General features: G+C 48.0%; 1 protein-coding gene across 1 annotated transcript in view; it reads left to right on the top strand.

Annotated features, from left to right (window-relative positions):
- Positions 1 to 3339: 3339 nt before the first annotated feature.
- The window catches only part of BMP6 (bone morphogenetic protein 6), a 150967-nt gene continuing 129274 nt past the window's right edge, over positions 3340 to 25032 (top strand). Inside the window, exon 1 of the mRNA XM_072729164.1 lies at positions 3340 to 4115. Within this exon, the coding sequence (XP_072585265.1) occupies positions 3467 to 4115 (649 nt within the window). The 5' untranslated portion in view covers positions 3340 to 3466. The remainder of the gene's footprint in view (positions 4116 to 25032) is intronic.

Raw genomic sequence — 25032 nt, 5'->3', positions numbered from 1 at the left:
TATGGTGAGGGTTCCTCATTCCTTCATTAGATGGGCGGGAGTGGGACAGGCAACCTATTTCCAGAAAACTGAAGGCCATCTGCATGAGATGTCAGCCAAGCAACCAGATGTTTGATGTGGATTGGCTCCCACATCCGGCTTCTTGACCGAATTCCTCCTCTTTCCACCCAGATGTTTTGGAGACACATACAGAGAACTTAATGAAGGTTGTTCTGGCACCGAGGAAGGGGCGGTAATCTTTTAGTGTCCTGCAGGGGGCGAAGTTACCTCTGATTTTTCTCTAGTCAGTTCACACATTTCCAGCCGACTCCCAACCACACTTGCTCCTTCTCCCTTGACTCCATCCTTCCGGAATCACATCTGGACTTTTTCCAGCTCTTTAACCTGAGACTTTTCAGGGGGTGCTGGGGAGGGGTCAGAGAAGTGGGACTGGGTGAGGTGGTGGGTTAGAGATCCAGCGGTCTTGGAAAATTTCGAGGTTATGAAAATGTTAGAGCTGCATCTCTTTATCCCCCCTCTGCCCCACTATCCACTCCAAGGGTGTTTTCTAGTGTTTTCCTGCAAACACGTGCACCTGCTGGGAGTGGTGGGGACATGAAGAGAGCACCCCCTCTTCTGTGGCCTTCAGCTGAATGTCACTGCCCTCAGGGTCATTGTCATGTTTCATTTTACATATTTTCCCTCTGGCTCTTACAAGACTTGTGTGCTCCTGTGGGGGCACCTCCTTTTCCAGCACTATTCAACAGGAACTGAGAAGTCATCTTGATGGGGATGGGAGGCTCATGGCAGACTCAATTCAGGACTCTTGCTCAGATGTTTGATACATTCAGTGCCATTTCAACCCGGGTCACAAGGTCCATCTACTTCTAACCAAATATTTAGGATAAAGGGAAGATTGTATGTGTGTACACCTATATAGTGCTCTCCACAAGATCATACGTGCATATACAATAAGTGCACATATAATAGATGGGTCACAACCTATCTTTGTGTTTTAAATGGCACAGCCCTACCTAGGTGCCCTTGTCTATGCTCAGGGGTTTTGCAGCTTTCCAGTACTTTCCCCACTGCCTCATAGGTTGGAACTGCTTTTTACTCTGCTTGTGTCTCACTAGACGTCTTAAGACGAAGGTGTGACTATGTTTGAGAAAGGAGAAGGGTCTTGGCAGGAAGCCTACATACACTTGCTGAGATTTCAGATCTTTTGATCAGAGCTCTTGGCTGCTGTGATTTTATGCACTGCGATGATTTTATGCCCAAACAAGTCCCATAGAGGAGAAAGAAGTGATGGAAGCTTTTAAATTCTAAGGATCCTGGCATCCCAGACCGAGTAGTGATGTATTTTCTTTTCACATGAAAAGAATCCCTGCTGAAGATCAGCCTTCAGTGTTGTTGAAGTTGTGTTGCCTGAGGTCAATGGCTATGGACCTTTGTAGAACTAAAGACTTCACTCTTAGAATTAAATTTGAATTAAGAAATTAAATTTGTAGAATTAAAGACTAAATGATCACTGCGTCTGGGCCCAGAGGGGAGAAAGAGCAGTTCAGTGGGTGGGGGGAGGTGAACACCCTTCCCCATGAACAAATAGATTCTTTGAAATCAGAGGCGCTTATCGGATGTCAATCAGCAGAAACCCCATGATCTTTGAAGTCCATGAATCCCACAGCTTATGTCTATTTGGACCGGCTCAGAAATGCCTTGGACTGTGTGAACTAAGACAGTCAGCGAAGTTTTCCTTTTCTGATACATGTACTTTTCGCCAAGTAAAAGATCCCAGTGTTTTTAGTGAATTTGTTTCTAGATCTATAGATCTCATAGTGTGAGAGCAAGAGGATTTGCATCCTGAATGGCAGATGGTGGTGCTGATGCTTGGGCCCTCTCCATGACTGGGAAGTGTACCTGTCATGCAAGCGCAACATGTGTCCCCTCCGCTTGATCTTGCCTAGTGCTGCCGGCAACGCTCAGCACCCGTGTCTATCACCCTGAATGGGAGCACGCCAAGCCCCATCAGATGTTTGATGTGGAATTATCTATAATAATTCACGAAAGGCCTTATTGTATCTCGATGCATGAAAATGAAAAGTTAACAGAAAAACTGGAGAAGCCCTGAAACATTACCAAAAGCAGAGGGTGGCTTTTCTGTTATATTTACCTAATTACCCCCCCCCACCCCCACCCTTCCTTTAAGATACTAGCCTAAGAAGCCAAGGCAGGGCCAGAATCAAGAGATCCATCAGGGTATCCGGCCCCCAAACCCCCAGGACCCTGGCTCTGGCTTCCACTTTGCCCCCCCTCTCCGAGGGTGTGTCCCAGCTTCCCGCAGCCGCCTTCAGCAGTCACGTGTCCGCTGAACACCCATAAAAAGACACTAAGTAATAGGAACTACTGCTGTGCTTCCCCTGTTCATACAGGTGGCAGTGACTTAGCAGCTGATTTTGCTTTTATGTACCGAGAGCATCCAGCGAGGCCTCTTAGGCGATGGCAAACGACGGCCGCTTTACCTTAGGGCGCGGACCCCGTCGACCTAGTTCGGGCGCCTCCGGGAGAATTCCCGGGACTCGCAACCTACGCGCGGCCCGGGCGACGCCTCCCCGGAGAGGGAGGGTGAAAGAAGGGGGCGGGCCTATTCAAATGCGGGCGAGGCGCGCCCCGCCATTGGCTGCCGGCCCGTCCGTCACCGCGGGGGGCGGGGCCTCCCGGGGCTGGAGTGCGGTACCTGAGCGAGACGCGCACCAGAGAGCCCACGTTGGCCGCTGCGGGGAGCGCGGCGCCGGGAGGCGGGAGGCTGCGAGGTCGCGCGCGGGGGCGGCGGGCGCTGCTCGCTCCCGGCCGGTCGGCGCGCGGCGTTCGCGGGGCAGCCCCGGGAGCCCTGCGCCGAGAGCCGCGCCGCCTCCGCCCGCGGGGCCGAGCGGCGGTGCCCGAGAGTCGAGGGGCGCGGAGCCTGCGAGCGGGGAAGTTGCGCGTGGCGGAGGAGGCTGGCCCCTCGGGGCGCCGCGGCGGCCGGGCGGGGGTCCCCGGCGGCGGGGCGAGCCCCGCGGAGGCGCGCGCGGGGATGCTGCCGGCCGCCCGCCCCGGCTGCTGAGCCGCCCGGAGGGCGCGGGACGGCGCACGTGCGCGGGCCGCGAGGCCCGACGGTGACCGCGCCGTGACCCGCCCGCGGGCGAGAGCGAGGGCGCCGGCTGCAGCGCGGCCCGGCTCGGACGCACCTGGCCCGGACCTCGCGCCTCCGAGGGGCCCGCGCCCGCGCCCGCGCCCGCGCGTGGGGCCGCCCCGCGCCGAGCGGCTCCGCGGGCGAGCGCCCCCGCCGCCCCCGCTCCAGCCCGGGCCCTCGGGGGCGCCCCCGGGACGATGAGGGATCGGGACTGAGCGCCAGGAAGGGGAAGCGGGCCCGCCGAGAGGTGGCGGGGGCTGCTCACGCCGAGGGCCACCGCTGCGCGCCCCGCGGGGCCAGCCCGGCCGGGCGGGGATGCTGGGGCCGCGGGCGCCGTGGCTGTGCTGGTGGTGGGGGCTGCTGTGCAGCTGCTGCGGGCCCCCGCCTCTGCCCGCCGCCGCGGCCGCCGCCGCCGGGGGGGCGCTGCTGGGGGACGGCGGGAGCCCGGGCCACGCGGAGCCCACGCCGCCGCCGCCGCCGCCGCCGTCCTCCACCTCCACCTCCTCCTCCTCCTCCTCCTCCGGCTTCCTCTACCGGCGGCTCAAGACGCACGAGAAGCGCGAGATGCAGAAGGAGATCCTGTCGGTGCTGGGGCTCCCGCACCGGCCGCGGCCCCTGCACGGCCTCCCGCCGCCGCAGCCCGCGGCGTTCCCGCAGCAGCAGCCTCGCGGGGAGCCCCCTCCCGGGCGGCTGAAGTCCGCGCCCCTCTTCATGCTGGATCTGTACAACGCCCTGGCCGCCGCCGACGACGAGGGCTGGGAGGCGGACGAGCAGCGGCGGCCGCGCGGGCCCCGCGGAGGGGCCGGCCCGTCCCCGCCCCCCGGCGCGGCGCCCCGGGTCGGCAGCAGGAGCCTCGTGGCCGCGGGACCCGGCGGCGGCGGCGGCGGCGCGTCCGCACTGACCAGCGCGCAGGACAGCGCCTTCCTCAACGACGCGGACATGGTCATGAGCTTCGTGAACCTGGGTAAGGATCCGGGGTAGCGGGGCCCGGGCCGGGCGGGTGGAGGGGCGCCCCCCCCAGGTGCGCGGGGATGCGAGGGCGGGCGGGCTGCGCTCCCGACACCTGCGCGGCGGCGGCTGCACGTGCGCTGCGCGGGGCGCGGGGCGCGGGGGGCGCGGGGGGCGCGGGCTCTCGGGCTGCGGCGTTGCAGCAAGCCCGGGCCCGGGACCAGGTTAGCTGGGCTTGTGCACGGAAGGCCCGCCCGGGTGTAGCCCGCTGGGAAGCACAAGGCTCTCAACACCCTTTCCCCCTCCCCCCTCCTTCCTTTTGCACCCTCAAAGCTCCGAGTGCAAGTTTCCCCACCGGGGCCTTGTAGGGCATCTGGTAGCCGCAGCCGAGCACTTTGGCAACTTGGCGTGAGCGCGTTAAGTGGAATCGGCGGATTCGGGGGGAGGGAGGGTTTGCAGGAGAAGGTGCAGGCAGGACCCGGGAAGCTGTGCCAGACGGGGTTGGCGCGGGTTTGGGAGCGGATCCCAGCCCAGCCAGGGGGAGCCCACCCAGGCCCTTAGCTCACGTGCCGTTGGCCGGCGCCCCTAAAGCCTGAACTTTTTTCTGATCGCTGCTCCCCGAGCCGCACGGGCAGAGAAAGGGTGCGGGTTAGGGGCCGGGGCTGGGCGCTGAGCTGGTCTGAGCTGGTTGCCAGGCAACAGAATGGAAATTCAAGGGCGGCTAAATCGGGCTCCGCCACAAATGTTCTGTGGCAAACCCGGACGGAGTCACATAGCCTTTTTTTTTTTTTTTTCCCTCGAGTTTTCTCATCTAAGTGAGAGCAAGGAAAACTTTTTTTTTTTCTCCTCCTCCTCCAGGATCAGTGCGTCTGATCTGTGCTACTCCTCATTCATAAAGTGACTCAGCCTAGATCAGGGATGTAGGGGATGCGTTCTGGGCAGGGAGATGTGGGGGCGCAGTGGTCACCTGGGGGGGGGGTGTCCGCGCACTTCCCTTCCCGTGTGAGACGCGTGGCCCTGCCCAGGCCCCAGAGTGGGTTACCAGCCACTTGTCAGAGCCATGTCAAAGACGTCTGTCCTTTGACATTATTTACTTGAACGATCACTGGGTCTGTGAGATGGTTCTCAGCTCTGCTGGGCTTTGGGGGAAGAAAGGAATGGGGGCCCAAGGGGGAGGTCCCGTTGGCATCCAACCGGTGCAGAAATCCTCCTGGGAAATTCATGAAACAGAATCTCACAGGGAGTGGAGGCTCAAGGCCTGCCAATCTGGCTACTTGCAGTGCCAGGAGTACTGATTGGGTAGGATTTTTCACAATTTATTGGAATCAAATCCAAGGTTGAGGCACCTCCAGGAAGCCTTCTAAGGACTGACTGCAGTCAGTAAAGTTTGCAGGGAGGGACGGTGTGGAGGGCCAGCGCTCCTCTTATTCTGCTACCTTCCCTGCTTCTTCTGGCTCAGTGAATTCCATCTCTTGCCATCCCCCTCCCTGGTGTCCTGACAGCCTTGGGGGAAGATGTTTTATTACCACTCGGGGTAGTCCCAACCTGGGCAAAGTGGAAGAATGGTACTTCTGGCTCTTTGATGGAGACTCATTTACAGTCTCTGGAGAACAGTTCCTGGGCTTATTAGACCAGAGCGCTAACCTTAGCTGTCCATTAGCATCACCTGGGGCACCTAAGGGATGCTGGGGCTGCTCCCAGAGCAACTAAGTCAGAGTCTTTGGGGGTGGGCTCTGGTAATTTTTTTTTTTTTTAAAGAACCTTTGGTATTTCTAATGTGCCATCATGGACACAGGAGATGCTGATGTGTGATGGAAATTAAGGTTATCCGAGTCAAATATTAAAAGCAGTGCTTCCTTATGTTAGTGCTGCACATTAGAATCACCTGGGGGGTCTTAAAAGTCAAGATGCTCAGGGGGTGCCTCATATCGATTAAACCAGTGTCTGGGGTGGAAGCCGGGTATCCGTAGTTTTAAAGATTCCTCATGTGAATCCAGTATTGGGGAACCACTGCCAAGGTGCTATTTGCAATTGTTAGAGTTGGCTTGAGGCAGAGTTTGTAAAGGATGGTGACATTTACTGTGTTTAAAGACCTCTAAATTCTCCTCGTTCCTTGCTTGTCTGACCTTTCCTGGTCTACAGGTACACATTGGTTCTGAGTCACACTGCTTGGAGCTGGTTTTCAACTAAGCCTGCTAAGGTGATGGCTTAACTTATATTTCTCATAAGGGAAACTTCAAGGTTCCAAAAAAACAACATGGAGAAACTCCAAGAGAATTCCACAGAAGTGTCATTTCAGGCCTGGGACAGGCTAATGTGGAACTGGCAGAGATTCCTGGGTAGGAAACTCTGCCCCAAGCCCCTCCTGTCATAGCACTGGGCTTTCTTTCCGTCTACAAGTTGTCACTATCTGTAGGTCCAGCCGTGGAGTCCACATGGGCGGGGGTGGAATGAGGATGGGGGGGAGACCTTTTCCAGGTAAGTAGAATCCAAGTCACAAGCCATGCCACCTGCCAGTCCAGCAATTCTGTTTAATCGTAATCCATTTAGCTGTAGGAAAGAGGATTTCAGAATGAGAGGCTAAAATGTGATAAAATCTGATTATCATAACTCTGAGCATGAGGACAGTTCATTTGAAGAAAGTAATTGCTTAGCAATATGGATTCTTTGAATAAGGATGTTGGGAGAATTCTGCAGATTTCCATGTCCGGGGCATGGTAGCTGCTGCATCACAGGACTCATTTAAGAACCTACAGAAAGTTACAGGTTTTAAAGTACTTTTACCCTGAGTGAGTCAGGTAAATAAACTGAAAGTATGAGAAAGTGACACATAGTTGTAAACATCTTTTTTTTCCCTGAGAAGAGAGAACAATTTACTCATGAAACACATTTAAAACATCCTGAGCCTTCTCAGCCAGAGTGGCCATCAGGAAGTATGAATCAACAATTAAGTCGCTCCCACAGATCCCAAATGCTGGTCCCTCGACCAGGTCACTGTTGTTGAAGTTGACCGTCTTAAATGCCCTGGGTGAATAGGCTGGAGGTGTGTAACCTCGGTAGCACCAACTGGCTGGTGTGCAGGGTGCCTGGACGGGTGGGTGCCTTCATTCAGGGCCACAGATGCCATTTTCTGCTTGTTTTCCAATGCTAAAAATGTCTTGGCAGTCCCATAAGCAGGCCTGCCAATTTGGTGACCTTGGAGAAGTATCCTGAAATATCCTTTAGGACTTAAAACTCACCTTCTTAGAAAAGTCTTCTCTAACCCCTCTATAGAAAACCGTGCTGTCTTCACCCCCCCCCCCCCCCCCCCACCTACTTCTTTACAGTCACAGAACTCTGCTTATTCCCTTTGCTCGGGCTAATCACGAGTTTGTTTTTTTTTTTTTCCTTTTAAAATTTGCTTACTCGTCACTCCTCTGGGTGGCAGCCTCAAAAGGCAGTCAGGCTTTATCCACCATTGAAACCTAAGTCTTACTATCATGCGGAGCACATAGAAGATGCTTAATAAAGACTGAATTAATGAAAAGAAAGACCTATCCTTCATTTAAAATTCCTATTTCAGTAATCTGGAAGGTCTGATTATTTGGAAGTCATATACCTGATTTCTGTTAAGTCAAAGACATTTGAAGTAAAGGCATTTATTTAGGACGTGGAAGTTAATGGCATCTGATGTCTGTCTTAATGCTTTATTAATACACCTTTTTTTTTGGTTACTTACCCATATGTGTATTTCTGATGTGCATCACATTTAAGAGTAGTGCAGAGGTTTCCTTAGATCTCTGCATTTCAGACTTCATTTATTTTGAATTAATGAGGTGTTGATCTCTAGATGCTAGGGTAAAAATGAAATAAAAAACTCAAATTATGCTCAGAAAAGGGAATCGGTATGTATTAGTACAAGTAACAAGAAACTTATTGTACTAAAAATACTGGCAATCTTCTGAACAAAATTACCCTTGGGAAACATAAATTAGAAGAAAAATGGAATACTCCCTACTTGTATTTGTAACCAGATACACTGTACTGTCTTTTTCTCATAAACATAGGATCAGTGGTACTATTTTTCATGGAGGCTGCCTGTACTTATGAAGATTTTTGTTAGCAGAAAATAAATCCCTGCCTGCAAGCTACTCACAGCGAATGTAATTTGGAGAATTTGGTTGCCAGAGTGTGGTTCAAAGGAGCAGGAGATGTCCTAAAGAAATTTCAAATAGTGGTATTTCAACAACAACAAAAAAAAGTTGTACAAAGTGTTCTTAAACTCAGATCAAAGGGCAAGCAGATATCATTGTTTCGACCTCAGATGGTGTTTCCTCTGGTTGTCCTTCTAAGAATGGGTATAAGTCCTTTTTAAATGTGCTGAATCATGCTTAGTTCCTCTCCTGAAGAGCCCACCTCTGATTAGCTTGGAGGAAGGATTCCTACTGATAGAAAAACCTGTGCGTCGGGGGAGGGGAGCAGGAATGACATTCAGCACTTTATTCAGAAGGTGCCCTCACAGTTTTCAGAGTTGAGCGACTTTAAATGTTGGATTTCAAAGTAATATTTTACTTAAATACGGGGGTGGGTGGGTGCATGTGGGTGTCAACGGTGGTTGCTTAGCAGACTCCCGAAGATGACAGCCCCTGCATCCTGCCTCACCGTCAGTTGCAAGAGCTGAATTAGAAAAGGAACACAAAGGGGCACCTGGGTGGCTCAGTGTTTGAGCATCTGCCTTTGGCTCAGGTCTTGATGCCAGGGGTCCTGGGATCCTGGCCCACATGGGGCTCCCCCCCGCGGGGAGCCCGCTTCTCCCTCTGCCAGTGTCTCTGCCTCTGTCTCTGAACAAATAAAATCTTAAAAACAAAAACAAAAACGAAGAGGGTGACATTTCTTGGATGATTCACCAGCGTTCTTTGATTTTTTTTTTTTCCACAAGTCTGTCCTTCACTCTCTGCCCTCCCTTCCTGTATTTGAAAATTAGTGCATGGAATGCTTATTTTTTTCTTAATATAAAGCCAGGACAGCTTTCTCTTAATTTTTCTATACTGAGCCTCATCCTGCTTTTTCTGTCTTTCCTCTTGCTTGAGTTTTAGTCACCTCATATTCTTTGGCCCTTCCAAAGAATAGGGCAGGAAAGCAGGCAATAGGGATTTTCATCAGGCGATTGTGTTCCTGGCTAGAAGCTTCCATAAATACCTAAGTGAAAGGAGTAGAAATCAGTATAGAAACTCTGAGAGATGAACAATTGACAGAGTCCTCCTGGATGTAAACAGCTGTCACACATTAACCTTTCTGTGCCCACCCTCATGGTGGTGGCCATGGCCAAGCCCAACGAAGCAGCCGGCAACGGCCCTATCCCCCAGGGCCTGGTGTGGGGCACAGCTGCCCACTTCTCTTGTATTCTTCACAAAAAGCTGAAGCCTTTTCCTCTGTTTTCATTGTGACAGCTTGCTGCTTTTATTCAAGCCCCTTCTCTCCTCTAATAACACCCCCACTGCCTCTAACCCCCTGGCCGTGCTGTCTTTCAACCCTTGCCCTCTGGAAACTGGGAAGCTGGAGATTGGCTCCAGTCTTACTTGGAATATAGGAAAGTGGTGACAGTTAAATCAAGGAGAAGGAAAACCATTTTTTTTTAATGCAAGCAGGACTCACTCAAGGAGCAGGGCCATCACCCTTCTGAAGGTTTTGAGAGCGTCAGAAATTCTCAGAACTTAGACTTGTAGCTGCTCATCTTCCTCTTGGAAGCATTAGAAAATAATTGTAGTTCACTGAAGTTGATGGGATTTTTTTGTTCTCTATCATTTTTTTTTCCCCACTGTAAATATAGTATTTCAGTCCCCTATGTATAAAATTAGACTCTGGAGCTGGCTGGGGACATGGCTCCCTTCCATAACATTGTTTTATCTGGGGAAACATGCCCAAGCAACAGACCCCTCCCCCCATTTTATTTTTTATTTATTTTTTAAAAATCTTCATGAGAGACACAGAAAGGCAGAAACCTACAGAGGGAGAAGCAGGCTTCCTGCAGGGAGCCTAATGTGGGACTCTATCCCAGGACCCCTGGATCATGACCAAGCCAAAGGTTTGATGAGTGTCTACTCATCCACTGAGTCACCCAGGTGCCCAAGCAACAGACCTCCTATTTTTTTTTTTTTTTTTGAGGATTTTATTTATTTATCCATGAGAGACAGGCAGAGGCAGAGACATAGGCAGAGGGAGAAGCAGGCTCCATGCAGGGAGCCCGATGTGGGACTCTATCCTGGGACTCCAGGATCACACCCTGGGCTAAAGGCAGGCGCTCAACTGCTGAGCCACTCAGGCATCCCCAGACCCCCCATTTTATTTTATTTTATTTATTTTTTTTTTCAGACCCCCCATTTTAAAGCAAGGTTTTCACTATCCTAAGTAGGAAGTTTGGGATTTTTGGTAAATCTATTACCCATAGATCATAGGATTTAGAGCTTTAAAGGCTTTTGCATATCATCTAATCACTTCTCTGCAGTTAAATTTGTTTGATTTAGTCAGGACCCTTTCTTCTTCACTGCTGTTATATCTTAAGGCTGAGGGACAACCACAGAGATCCTAATACATCAGAGGAATAGGGCCATAGAGCCACTGGTCAGGCAGGAGTGGTTAATTAAGGAGAAATTACAAAAGCATGCAAGAGCACTGCCCTGGGCGAGAGGTGGGGAAGCTCAGATCTGGAATTTTGTGGGTTTTCTCTCCGTGGGTAGCATTCTCTCCTAGAACTCAGCTTTTGGAAAAGAAAAAGCAGGGCATGTCTATAAATATCCCCTTGTTTGGCATGCCGAAGCACCGAGGACCCCAAAGAATTGTTCTCTGCTCTGAAAGTGAGTTGAAATCCAGGTTGCTATGAGTGGCATTGTTCAACTGATATCTCCAGGCACTGATTCTCTTCCTGCCCTTCCCGAGTCCATTCTTAAAACGATTGGGTTTATAATAGCAGTGGTATCTAAATGACATCAGGTAATTCCTTGATGGGTCCCCACGGTCTTGTTATCTCTAGCCCAGTCCCAGATGACTGGATAGAAGACTCCCCTTTAGACATTTTTGCAGAATGAGGTTCTGGTTCCGAGCGGGGCTGCCTTCCTGACTTTCAGGTTCACGGGCACACGCCCTTGATTACTGATCCTGCTGGATAGGCTGGGCCTCAGCCGTCCTTGCTTCGTTTTGCTGATTTTTTTTTTTTTTTTGGCTCAGATTGTTTTCTCATCATCCGAGAGCGAGCTCGGTGGGGGTGGCTGGGTGGGGTGGGGTGAGTGCGAGGCTCTGCCGCAGGCAGAAAACAGTGTCTCCCGAGCCGAGCCGAGCCGGGCCCTGAGCCCTCTACACACTGAACTTTGATATCCGCCTCCATCCTTATTATGACTCTCCTGCCACTTACCCTTTTCACCTTGTCCCGAATGTGACTTCCAGCCTCAGACATCTGTGTGTGTTGATTGTTGTTCCTGTGTTTACAGTCTTGTTGGCTTCCTGTCCATGAACACAGGCTGGCAAAAAAAATTCTGATTCGTGCATCAGCAGAGCGTGAGCTAATAACCCTGTGGTTGGTGTGAGCGAGTTTAGATGCTGATTAGGTTGGGAGATTTTGTATAATTGGCCTTGCTTCAATCTCGGACACCAGTTCTTTCCTCTCCCCTCGTTCACATCTATGAATTACGTTGAAATATTCTAAAGACAGAGCTTTGGGAACTACAAACTCAGGTGCTAGTACTTTTACTTCGTTTCCCCCCCCCCCCCCCCCCAGGTTTTATTTGAACACTCCCATGTCAGAGTAAGTTAACGGAGAAGCTGTGCATTTGAAAACATATATATGGACTTTATATTTTTTAGAGCAGTTTGAGGTCTATAGCATGATTGAGTGGAAGGTCCGGAGATTTCCCATGTACTCCTCGCCCCCATAACCATTGCCTGGGTTGCTGTCAACATTATACTTGAGGAACTGACCTTGATCATCATTAGCACCCCAATTTCATTGATCACCTTAGGGTTCACTCTTGATTTCAAACATTCCCTGGGTTCGGACTGATGGAGGACCTATATCTCTCATTATGGTATCACCCAGAGTCATTTCACTGCCCTTAAGCTCCTCTGTGGAGAAGCTGTACATGTAACCAGAAAAACAAACCAACGGGAATATGAAAATTCAAAATCGGCAGTTTTGTGGGGGGAAAAAAACAAAATGCCTTTGTTGAATACTGTTTTGTTTCTGTGGTCTTACCACATTGGTGTATAAATAAGGATTTCGATGGACTCCGTAGACCTTATTTTGTGCTTCTGTGTGTGTTGACCCCAAATCCATTAGAAATCCCTCCTCCCACCTTTTTTTTTTTTTTTTTTTAAAGTCTGGGAGTTTAAAAATCTTTTTTCCTCCACATACTTTCATTGAGGTGTCTGTCACCATAGTACCTAGACAATCCCTTAGGCAGAGATATGAGCGATTAAATTTCTCCCTGGCTTGTGCCCTGTTTGATCCATGCTCTGCAGGATTTGGGGGAGTCAAGCCTGAAGAATGGACAAGAATTATAGGAATTCTGTGCTTGTAAATTGTTGAAATTTGGGGGGTGGGTTAGGGGAGAGATGAAATATTTTTCCTTCCTTTCTGAAACCATATTAGAACTTAGAGTGCCTTTGGATTGAGAAACTCACAAAAATATGTTTTACTGGCCCTAAAGGCAGGATCAGGGGACCTTAAAAGATTTCCTCAGGAGAGACTGTTTTGATTAGATTAACACTAAATTAATGGAGACCCCATAAATCTAGATGTCTTGGTAAGTGATATATAGAGTAAGCTTATTTTCTTTGAACTGTTTTCTGTGAGATAGGGCAACACAGATAAATGGTAAATAAGAAAATAACATAACTCTAAAAGGTTGCTGTTGAACAAACAGCAATTTGAGATGTTTTGGGAACTTGTGGGTATTTTTTAAAAAAAATATGTATAAGCATTGTACAGGTGAGACACTTCATGAATTCTCAATTCTCATGCAACCCTCCATTTTATACCAAATTCTAGCTCAATCCTCCTGCCTCCCCACTCCCTCCCCCACTCACAATGAAACCTCCCAAAAAGGGGGGAGATCTTGGGGCCCTGGCGGTATCAATGCGCTTGAGAAGTTTAGCTTGGGTCTGTAACGTCTGACTTAGGATGTGCTGTGGTTTAAGTACAGCCCTCTGGTAGGATAGAAGCTTGATGGAGCCCTAAGTGAAAGGACACCACAGGGCAGGACTAAGAATAGCGAGGAGGACCTAAGTGCCTCGGCCAAAGACCTTTGGAGAGTTGCACTTCTCCCAGGGGGCCACGGAATAGGCCTTTGCATTTTTCTGGGGATCTCTGTACAGTGGAATCCCTTAACACCAGCTTTGGGAACTGCTCCCACAAATCCCGGCACCTTGGTTATTTCATTTGCTTAGTTGAGGGCATTTGATGCCTATTGTTAGGCACGCACATTTGTTATCCTCATTACAAGATGTGGAATCCAACATGGCTTCAGGGATGTAGGTAGGTCCCCAGTGGAGGATAGCTTCCTTCTCTCTTCTGCTTTTCCCTTTTCTTCCTATTAGTAAATTTAGCAACTCAGTTGCATTAATTTCCTCTTTCCTCTCTGTTCTTTCCTCATAGTGTTGATGCCTTTGGTTGCTCATTGACCTAACACAGCAGATTCATATGCGTGCCCTTGAGTCTGGTGATGTTATACAAGCAAAATGACCCATCAGCCCCTAGAACGGTTAAGTTGCTGGTTTTCTTAATGGTGCTGGAAAGTACTTATGGCCAATTCAATGTAGACTTGGGGAAAGAGTACGTGATTAAGATTTAGGATGCTTGAATTTATGCTCTAGTCTCTGTGCTGTCCCTTTTTAATCCTATCTTGTTCAAGCCACTTAGGGAATTTCTTGGTCTTCTTCCTTGTAAAATAGCTTTCCTCGTTTGTAAAATGGGAGAGCGTTGGCTAGATCAGCATTTTCCAAATAGTGTTTTGTGGAACGCTCCTTTTCCAAAATGTCCTGCAGAGGATGATCATGGAGAAATCTCATTTATATCTCTTTCCCCTCTGAGAGTTACAAGTCTACCGGTGCATTAAAGCTCTGACCAGCCCAGCAGTGAAGAAGTCTGCCTATTTGCTTTAATAGGGTTTTCTCTGAATTCACTTTTGCTCTGTAAGTGCTTTCTGTGTCAGACTCAGGCCTCTACGCCCCCAGATCCACTCCTGAACTTTCCCCCGGTCATCTTTGTGGAGCGGGGGGTGGGGGGCCCCAGGCTAGCTGCTCCTTGCTCTTCTGGGACTCCAGCTGTTTCTGGAAGGGGCTGCCTTATTCCACCTCCTGCAGGCGCCACATCCCCCCCACCCCACCCCACCCCCACTCCAGGGGGCACTGTCTTTCCTGAGGTTGGATGTGGCCTCCTGCTTCTGCCAAGCCACGGGGTTGTGTCTCGCCATAACCTGTTTGGCTGCTTGACTCTGTCACAGCTTTCCACACCACCTGCTCCCCGCATTAAATCCCCTCCGTTGTAAACACTTGCAGGGATTTTGCTTTCCCTGGTTGGATTCTTGGTGGCCATGACCTCTTAACTCAGTGGAACACAGAGAAGCTCCAAGGAGAGAGTGTCAGGACTCAACACTGGGAATCTGCCCTGTTGCGTTTCTCTGAATGATGCTTTATTTTTTAAATCCGCTTTCTTGATAGACTAAGCTGCTTATTTCAAGCGTACGCCTTGATGAGTGTTGACACAGACACGTACCTGTGAAACCACCACCACAGTCAAGATAATGAACATATCCTGAGCTATTCTTTTAAACACCTGCCTATGCCGGGGAATGAAATAATCCTAACACAGGAACTTCAGTGAAAATCCCCATTTTTCATGGATGACGTTGCTCTTCGTGCATTCATCTCACAAGCTTTGAACATCCTGAAGAAAGGAATTTGCTGAAGATGTTTGTGAATGGTTATCTTGGAACAGAGAACTGTGGGGGTCAAGCCTTCCTGGGGTCAAGCTTGCTCTCTGCAGCTGTGATTGGCTTTTATCCTATAGCTCACCTCCCATATTTATTTTAGGAAATAATAGCAAAAATAGGCAAATAATCTTTTCTAATTTCGAGATCAAGCATACTGGGGTACTTTTGGGTTGTTAGCGATCCTGTTGACATCTTGTTTCTAAATACTCAAGTTTAAAAGATTTGATCCTTCTGGAAAACATCACAAAGATGCTTTCCTGTGTTTCTGTTTTAAATTCTGGCAATTTAGGTAGGGCACAAGTCCAAGAAATTTATGAAAGTAGACTCCAATTTACCCCTAACTTTTCCCCTTATGCTCATCCTTCTCCAAATGTTCTGTAAGTTTAAGTGGAAACTACATTTTTTTTTTTGCAAGAAAACATAAGTATTGTATTTCTTTATGGTCTTTGCCTGGAAGAATGACTGATGTCACTTATTATCCTATTATCTCAACAAGGCAAAAACCGAGACTTTTATAGCTGCAAATTCATACTGAATATTAGTAGATAGTAAGATAGGGGAGAATTTGGAGAAAGTTACTTGGAGTTGTATTAATGTTCCTAATAGCTCAGGTCTCATAATGGAATAGCTTCATGAAGTTACCTGGCCATGTCCTAATTCTGGACCAAGGGAAGCTGCTTTTGCCTTTCTACCCACTTTCTCCTTTCCCCTTGACTTCTGTCCCCATCACTCTGCTGTCCCAGGTCGTCGTCTTGCTTTCCACAAGTCTTTGTCACTTTGAGACCTTTTTTCCACCCCCTCCTCTGAAAGGACTGTACAGCTAGCCATAAGGCAAAAAAAATTTCTCCTTAGCTTCTGTAATGCTACTTGCTCCCTCTTGGTTCTTTGTCTATCCTATAGACTCCTGCTGTATTTTGGGACATTTCCTGAAAAGCAGCAAAAGATTGAGAAGGGTTGGCATGTGGCATTAGACCTACCCATGGGGCTGAGATAGCCATGGGGTCGGGGGTTGGGGGAGCACACCCAGGTACGGGACTCAGGAGATGAGATGTGGCCACAGGGCATGATGTCAGGCAGGTGCTAGGCTTTCAGTGCCCCGCCACAGAGATGATGTGGCCTGGGGATGGGGAGTCCGGCAGTTGGGGTAGTCAGAGGGCCAGAGTGAGCCAGCGGAGGTCTGTCCGTGCTGAGCACCTGTGGATGTGTTCCTTTCTCTTTCTCTGCCCTTTGTATTCAGAGTGTGGTCCAGGCGTGATGTGGCTCCAGAACCCTTTGGCACTGTGCTTTTCAAGCTATCTTTGCACAAGAACCAGTTTTTTTGGTTTTATTTTTAATTTATGTGGACCTATGCTTTTGTTAAGATCCACCAAAAATGAGTTATTAGAAAAGTGAAATGGAAAAAAAAAACCCAAATCCATATAAAATCAACCCTCAATCTTGCATTATTGGATTCCATTGATATGAAATTACTGAATTACTGTCAAACTGAGCGGCCTCCACTTTTGTACTTGTTGTGGGCTGGTGACAATTGGTGGGTCAGCACAGATCTCGAGTATTTGTTAAGGAGCAGATTCTTGAACCTGGCAGGCTCTGGGGCATTTGGTGTGGGAATCTACCAGGGTCTGGGAACCAGGGAGCTGGGCACCAGGATGAGGCCTCAATCTCTGCCCTCCTCCCACATCCAGCCAATGGCTAGGCTTGCTGTTTCTGCTTCTGAGATCTTTCCCTTCCACCGGTTTTCTCCATTTTTTCCCCAGGTTCCCTGCATGAGGTCTCAGTGATGTTGGCCTGGATTTCTGTGTGCTCTCTCCTCCCTGGCTAACCCACTCATGCATCTCTGCTGGCTCGTCTTTCTGCCCTCCCAGCCCTCCCTTCCCTGGATCCTCACGGAGTCCTGAATAAAGCCCCAATGCCCCTCTGAGTCCCACCCCTTTGAGCTTTCCCTCCTGCACCCATCTTTGTGTGTGTTCTCCTTCTGTTAGCCAGTCTCCCCGTGATTGCCTCCTCTTGGCCTTTATTTCTCCCGAGTTTTAACGATGATATTGCACAACTGCCCATTTCCACATTCTCCATTCTACTCTTTATCCCTGGGTTCGAATCCATCTCATCCTGGTAGCCTTTCTGACAGGGGCTCACCCACATGCCATGACCCTTTGGAAGAATGTTCGGAGCCTTCCTTAGTGTGCAGAATGCCACAGAGCAGCTTGGTAACTTCAGATGTGCCTTTGCACATGAGCTCCGTGTGGCTCACAGGAAGGGTGTGGGAACCTTGAATTCCAGGGTTGGCCCGGATTTGGGCAAATCACCTTCAGCCACAACTTCTCAGATTCACTATTGTGTAATATTTTATTCATCTTGACACCTCCCACCCCCAAGTACCTAACCTGGTACCTTAACCTTTTTGATCCTGAATAAGCGCTCACAAAGGTCTGTTTGTCCAAAAATAAAACTGGGTGTATGCGTGTCGTCTTTGTCTCTTCACCAATAACTTCAAACATTTGAGTGAGAGAATTATAAACTGTGAAACACCTTGCAGATAAGAGAAGTGCTCTTTAACTTCTTTCTGTTTGCAACAGTTTTAAAAAAGGGACCTTGCCTTCTCCCTTTAGGCTTTATGTTCTGTGACTTTCTAGATGGTTTAGGGGAAACAAAAAAGCCCTCAGGAAGAAGAAATATTATTTTCCCTCTGTCTGATGTCATTATAACTTTAATAAGTATTAGTAGGAGTCAGAAAGAATTGCTGCTGAGTCTGAATTTAAATTTCCTGGTTGTGCCACGCAGAAAGCTTGCATGCGAGGAGGCACGACGCCTGCAGGTGCCGACACAAAATACTTATCTTGTCAGCCTCTACTTCAGGCTCGATGGCTTGGCTTACATCGCGAAGGTGTTAGACACTCTGTTTACGTAAGGGCTGAGGGGGTGACATAATGTCTATTGAAGCAAACTCACTTAGCTCCCCACTAGGCAACAGGGAGCATTTAAAACCCAAAGACAGATCAAAGCCATGGGCAGGGTTGAGATACCCCTACCCAGGAGCAGAGAGGTCTGGCCAGGGGGAGGGTGGTCTCTTGGTTGGTTGCCCGAACAGACGTGCGTTATTGCCTCACTGTATTTCCAGAGCGTTGGTGAAACAAATTAGAATTCATCTCTGAGCGGCTGATCCAGGGAGACTGCCTAAGTAGGCACAAGCATGTCCAAATAGGTCGGAAAAAATGTCAAATTGTAGTAAGCACATGCAAGATGTGATGTTTCTCTTTTTTTATAGACTGTTATAAAAGTTGTTTAAAATTAAACAGCTCTTCAGTACTTAAATTATGTGTAATGAGACAGGTAGGTCCTGGAACCGAAAACACCCCCCCCCCTTCTCCCACTTAAACTTTGCTCTCTCTACCAGAGTATGCAAGACATAACCACTTTCATTTCCATGATAGATAGTAGCCTTAGGATGAGAGGAGTTGTCTGAGGGACAGAGACAGAGATGACACTTGTCCGAGGGAGAGAGACAGAGCTGATACCGGCCATCAAAGGAGCAGATCCAGTTCTCCACGTTTTGTCCGATGAACTGTAAGAGTCTGGCCAAGAGGGATATGAGATGACTTCAGATTCCTATTTGTCAGTGATGACCTTGCATATATAATTTTAAGATATGTATAAATGTAGAGGGAGGTATTATTATATAGTATATATTCCCTTTACCTGACTCCCACCCAATTCGGCAGGGTTTTCTTTTTCCCCCTCAACTTTATTGAAGTATGAGTGACAAATAGAGATTGTATATATTGAAGGTGTGCATGATTATGATTTGACACAAGTGATTGTGAAACGATCACCACAATCAAGCTAATGAACGTATCCATCATGTTTTATTTTTTTTTTTTAATTTTTTTTTTAAAAGGAAGTCGAATTCCTTTTTTTTTTTTTAATTATTATTTATTTATGATAGTCACAGAGAGAGAGAGAGGCAGAGACACAGGCAGAGGGAGAAGCAGGCTCCATGCACCGGGAGCCCGACATGGGATTCGATCCCGGGTCTCCAGGATCGCGCCCTGGGCCAAAGGCAGGCGCTGAGCCGCTGCGCCACCCAGGGATCCCTCCATCATGTTTTATAGTGGTCATTTTCTCTGTGTGTATGTGGTGAGAACACCTGAGATCTACCCTTCCAGCACATTTCAGGTATACAGCACAGTATTAACTATATAGTCACCATGCTATCCGTTAGATCTCTAGAATTCAACACGTGTAACAAAGTTCATACCCTATGACCAACGTCGTCCCATTTCCATGTATGCCTGCCCCAGCCCCTGCAACCACCACTCTACTCTTGGCTTGAGTTTGTTTCATTAGATTCCATATATAAGTGGTATCATGTAGTGTTTGTCTCTGTGTGTCTGACTTATTTCACTTAGCGTAATGTCCACTAGGTTCATCCATGGTGTGTCAGGTGTTTCATGGTGTTTCCTTTCTTAAGACCGAATAATACTCTACTGCACGTATCACAATCCTTTTACCATTCATCTGTCCATGGATACTTAGATTGTTTCCATATCTTGACTGTTTTTTTTTTTTTGGCTGTGTTTAGGAATAAGTAATAGTGTATAATGTTGCATTATTCAGGATTTCTAAGGTTAAGGCATCTTGGCTGTTGTAATCTCTGTCCTCTCACTTTTTTTTTCCCACTTGGCCAGCTCTTGTTAGAGTCACAATTTATCTTGTGTCTGTGGTCCATTGTCTAACTTCTGTTGTCTCAGTGTGGGATGATAGTAGACACTCTTTCCTAAAGCAAATGGGTCATCGCCTTGACTTTTTTTTCACCTGGGTTTTCAGGACAGTAGAGATGCCTGCTCTTTCTCATGCACTTGATCTGTCTCATTGGGTGTTCGATTTTCGTGGCCCTTCTGGTGCTCGGGGCCTGGCTCATAGGAACCTGAACTCAGAATCGAAACTTCTCCTGAAGTACCACCTTGCATCACTAAAACCACAGAGACAACCGGGGTAGCCCTGTTAACGCTACAAAAATAAAATATGTCACTAGAACATTTCGCTGGAATGAGAGATTTATTTCCATGATTCTCTAAGGTCAGCTACAGTACATACTTTTTCCTACTGGGCAGCAAACATGTTTTACCAAACTCTTACCTAAGTGCTTTGCATTTACAGTTCCACAATGAATTCTTGGCTTCCTCCATGTTGATTTCTGCAAATATTTTGATTTACTTCTACACCTTTCTTGAGGAAGCAAATTCCAAGTTGCAGTTCATCTTTTAATTTTTGCCAACATTTTATCGTGAAAAACTCCAAACAAACAGAAAAGTGGAAAGATTTTACAGTGACCACATACCACCGCCCCCCCCAAAGAACGCAAAAGGAAAAAGAAATCTGTTTATTAAAAAGTTCCCATATAGCACATGAAGACAAGTATATAGGTTCTGTTGTCACATCCTTTTAAATTCTGGAATATACAGTGACAGTGTGCCTCGGATGGAATGGGATCTGAGGCACTGGGTGACATACCCTGACAAAAAAGTTCCTTAAGCCCAGGGAGTGTCATCAGTGTAGAAATGACAGATTTAATTTGGTTGTCCCGTATGTGTACGGAGCTCCCTCAGGGCACCAGGCTAAGCATTGACTCTAGTAGGGAGGGAGAGATGCACTTGCTGCCCCCAGAGAAGGAGGCAGACGTATGGGCACCTAACCCTGACGCCAAACAGAATATGGTGGTGTCTGTGATAAAGACACCTATTTTTTTTTTTCAGGATATTATGGGAGCACCAAGGAGGAGGTGATTAATTTATGGGGAGACATGACATTCAGGCTGAGTGTAGAAAGAAGAGTTGGCTTTCTGCTGGTGGATGTGGGAGGCACAGGCATTCCTGCCTGATGAAACCATGAGGGGAATGGCGGTAGGGCGTTGGGTATAGTGAGGTCTGAGGTGCTGGAGCTGAGGCAAGTGGACCTGGAGGTGATATGGGACTCGGTGGGTGAGGAGGTCGAAAAGGTAGGCTTAGGCCTTCAATATTCCTTAGGGAGGAATATTGAAACAATTCTGAGGAGTTTGGAATTGATTTTGTAGGCAGTGAGTTGCTACTTAAAACTTTTCAGGAAGGCTGTGGAATGGCTGATGTGTGCTTAGGAGGATATTTCTGGTAGCCGTGTGGAAGAGGCTGGAGATGGGGAGGCCAGCCAGGACATTTTTGCAGTTGTCTGGGTAAGCACGCCCGGCCCCTGTAATGTGTATCTGTGGCATCGAGGGGCTTTTTGAAATTTTAAAAGTATTTTGAATTTTTTTCTTTCCTTCAGTTAAGTTTAGAATGTTTAATAAAGAAGGGAAATTAGGTGACAAATTCACGAATAGCACCTAAGAGATTATAACTCGTGGAAAAAGTGCTACTTCCAGTAACTAAAATCTGAAATGCGGTGGTTTAAATAGACATTTAAATAGACTTAACCTGGTCTTCCTGGAACTCCTTCCCTCATTTCTCCTTACAATTAAAAGCAGCGGTTTGAGCTTAGAATCGTGGTCAAGCTGCAGAGAATGTTTCCATTTTTGAAACTAATTGGCTCAAGAGGAGACTTGAGAGTAGTGAACTAAAGCCTTGTTCACAGGCCGCTCAGCCCAGGGACTGACCAGATTGAAATTCAGCTGGACTTCCCACCTGGTTTGTCTCCATTCTGCTGGCCAGCACACACCTGTAACAGGTCACGCGAAAAAGAGGTGTCCTCTTCTGGGGCCGGGAATTAGCTGGTGTCAATTCAAGCAGGTGACACGCTCTTCTCCTTTCAGATGCTTCCCTAACTCATCATATAAGGACCTTCTCCTAAGCACTTTTATTCACGTGCACAGTTCACAAAACCCAGGACAACCGTGTGGTTGGGAGATGGGTGAGACATGTGACCATGGTCAGTGCTGGTATTGGAGTGCATGGAGCCTGGCCTCCATGGCATGTGCCCCCTGGTGTTAGCCTGGGGTTCTGTTGTCACCTTCCTTGGCAGAAGGGAATGAATGAAGATTCCTCAACAGCCATCTTCAAACGAGGAAGATGGTCCTGGAGGATTAGCCACAGGGGCCCTTAAAGACAACAGAAGAGGCAGAGAGACGTAGTGGAAGAGGAGGCAGGTCCAGGTGCGGGAGGGACTCGTCCCACTGTTGCTGGCTTGGAAGATGGAGGAAGGAGCCTCAGGCCAAGGGCTGTGGTGGCCTGGGCCCTCAGCCGACAGCCAGCAAGGAAATGGGGACACCAGTTCTACGACCGCGAGGAACTAAATTCTGCCAAACTTGAATGAGCAAAGAAACAGACTCTCCCCTACAGCTTCCAGAAAGGAAAGCACTTCTGCTGACACCTTGCTTTGAGCCTGGTGAGACCCATGTTGGACTTCTGACCTACGGAACTGTGGTGGTTTTAAGCTGCTAAGTTTGTGGTAATTTGTTAGGGCAGCAATAAAAAAGGAGTATGATGTTATTTATATAGAGGGCTTTGATAGCATTCTTGTTCCCTTGGAAATCCCTCCAGTTGGTGATTGGACGGTAGCCTTCTGGAGGGGTTATACCAATAGTTGCCGGAGGCCTGCATTTGTATTTGGGCTTCATCCCTTAGTGGGTGGCATTAGGTCAGTGTGGTATTGTCACCTGTAAAAACAGCACATAATAACTGCATTTAGTTCTTGGGGTGGTTGTGAGGCTTCGTTGAGACGCTACACGTAACAAGCTTAGCGCAGCGCTTGGTACATTTTACTACGTACCTATGTGCAAAGTTACCAGCTGTTGGACTTGTTTGTAGTAAGGGGCCAATACAAAGAATTTTTACGTTCTTTGCGTGTCATGCAACTTAACACATCCTCTTATGGTAAGGATAGGAAACCATAAAAAAAACAACTGGGAAACTTCAGGCAGTAAATATTCTTCTGGAAGAACTTAGACATTATGTACTCTCTGGAACTTGAAGTAATGCTTGAGAGAAATTTAAAAAGCTAAAGCACTATACCGGCGTAAGGTAAAATAAAGCAGGGCATTTGGGAGCTGTACAGATTATGGGAACCAGAGATACTCGATGAGTCAGCTTGTGCCTACGGTCAGCTTCTGAGTGGGTGGAGATGTTTGCCACTATTAAGCGTACCCAGGCTGAATGATTAAGATCCCCTGTCAATGTCCAAATAATCAGCACGTACCGAGGAACATTCCAATTCCATAGGCCTATCATTTTGAAATTCCACAGTCCCATAATTTCCATAGTCTTACAGTTTTCTTGCACCCATTGATGGTCCTAGTCCCTAGAAATGCAAGTGTGCTACTGTGTTAGGGTGATGTCCTAATGCTGGTATCAGGAGGATGCACCTACTGATGTAAAGATTTCCATTTTTTCATTTAGCCAAGTCAGGTATCCTAGTAAAAGAGGAAAAATCTCTAGTACCACCACTTTGAATTCCCACATCGATGCCACTGGTTCTCTGTTCTTCAGTGTAACAAGGGCTTATAACTTTCCTGTAGATACCCATGACCTACTGTGTGTTTCACCTACCAAAGGCAACCACGGATGAGCCACTGCACCTCCCCGGGCAGTAGTGGGCATAGGTGTTTCATGTTATTGATATGCTTTTCAGAATACGAATCTATGCGTGAGTCAGACTGCCAACATCAGGGAAATTCAGGGGCTTCCCCTTCGCCCCCCACTGCGACTTGTGTTTTATGAATGCTGAAGTATTATAAATGATCGTGTTTTCATATTCTTTGGTCACTAGGAAACTCAGAACTACTTCTCTTTATCGTATGGTATTTATTTTCCTCTATTAACCTCATTGTCTTGCCCTTTCCACCTTTTATTCCTATTTCCATATCTGCATGATGTTCCGTAAAATTGTACCTCTGCAAATTGTCTCAGGTCTGATTTTAGAATTAGGGAGAAACAAATTACTGCTCAAGATCAATAATAAATTGTCAAAGAAACCGTTGCCTGTTGTCATGGGAGCCAGTAGGTCCCATACCTATTCTATGGCCGTGCCTTTGGGACTCTTCTCTAAAGAAATGGCCTACACCTTGTGATGTCACCATGAGCGTAGGGCTGGAGTCTTCTGCCAAGTGGTTATGTGTCACACACAGTGCTCAGGGTGGATGGGACAATGTGACATTGACTGGTCGATTAGCTTTGAAGGTAGGTTTGACTTGACATTCGCCTTTCAGTGTGGCCAGTGGATAGTGGGCATCAGGATCATTTGAGGAAATTATTTAACATGCACAGTACTGGGCTTCCCTCCTAGAGGTCTTGATTTATTATGTCTGCTCTGGGACCAAGGGATCTGCCTGTGAAGAGGCACCCTAAATCTTTTTTTGATGAAATGGTTCATGGACCAGACTCTGGGTAGCAGTACCTCACAGGGTGGGGGTCGGTAGGATTTAAAGAGATAAGGGGCAGTGGACCTCAGATGACAGAACTAGTGGAAGGAAAGGCATAGCTCGTGGTAATGGGCATGGGTGGGTGACACAGGGAGGCCAAAGTGTGGATTCTATGCATGCTGAGGACATTTTTCCTACTGTCAGTGCCACCTATACATCTGTTCACACTGGAGTCCCTATCATGTGCTGGCTGCTTTGCTAAGCACCAAGAATACTAAAATATAGAGGCCACGTTCTTCTAGCTGCAGGTTGTTGAGAAGGGAGAGGCTGATGTGCAGACGCGTAGCTGTCATTACAACAGAAACCTATTCGGAGTGTATCAGTTAGGGAATGATAAGAGCGGGATGAGGAAGCAGAGGGATCCTGAAACAAAATTGTGCAGATATTGGTCTTTAAAGTTTCTAAAATTGTACAGTGCAGTGATTTCGTTGAAGATTCCCCACAATGACTTCTGCAGTAGCATTTTAATTTTTATGGGGTGGTTTGCTTGTGTTCTATCTGCCTTTTTGCTGCTTAACTAAGTGAACTGTATAGAGGGACCTCAGTGTATCTTGAGATTTTTCCAGGTGGTTCTGGAATTTGAAATT

The sequence above is a fragment of the Vulpes vulpes genome, chromosome 12, assembly GCF_048418805.1.
Source record: "Vulpes vulpes isolate BD-2025 chromosome 12, VulVul3, whole genome shotgun sequence".
NCBI lineage: Eukaryota > Metazoa > Chordata > Mammalia > Carnivora > Canidae > Vulpes > Vulpes vulpes.
This window is presented reverse-complemented; position numbering and strand designations above follow the sequence as displayed.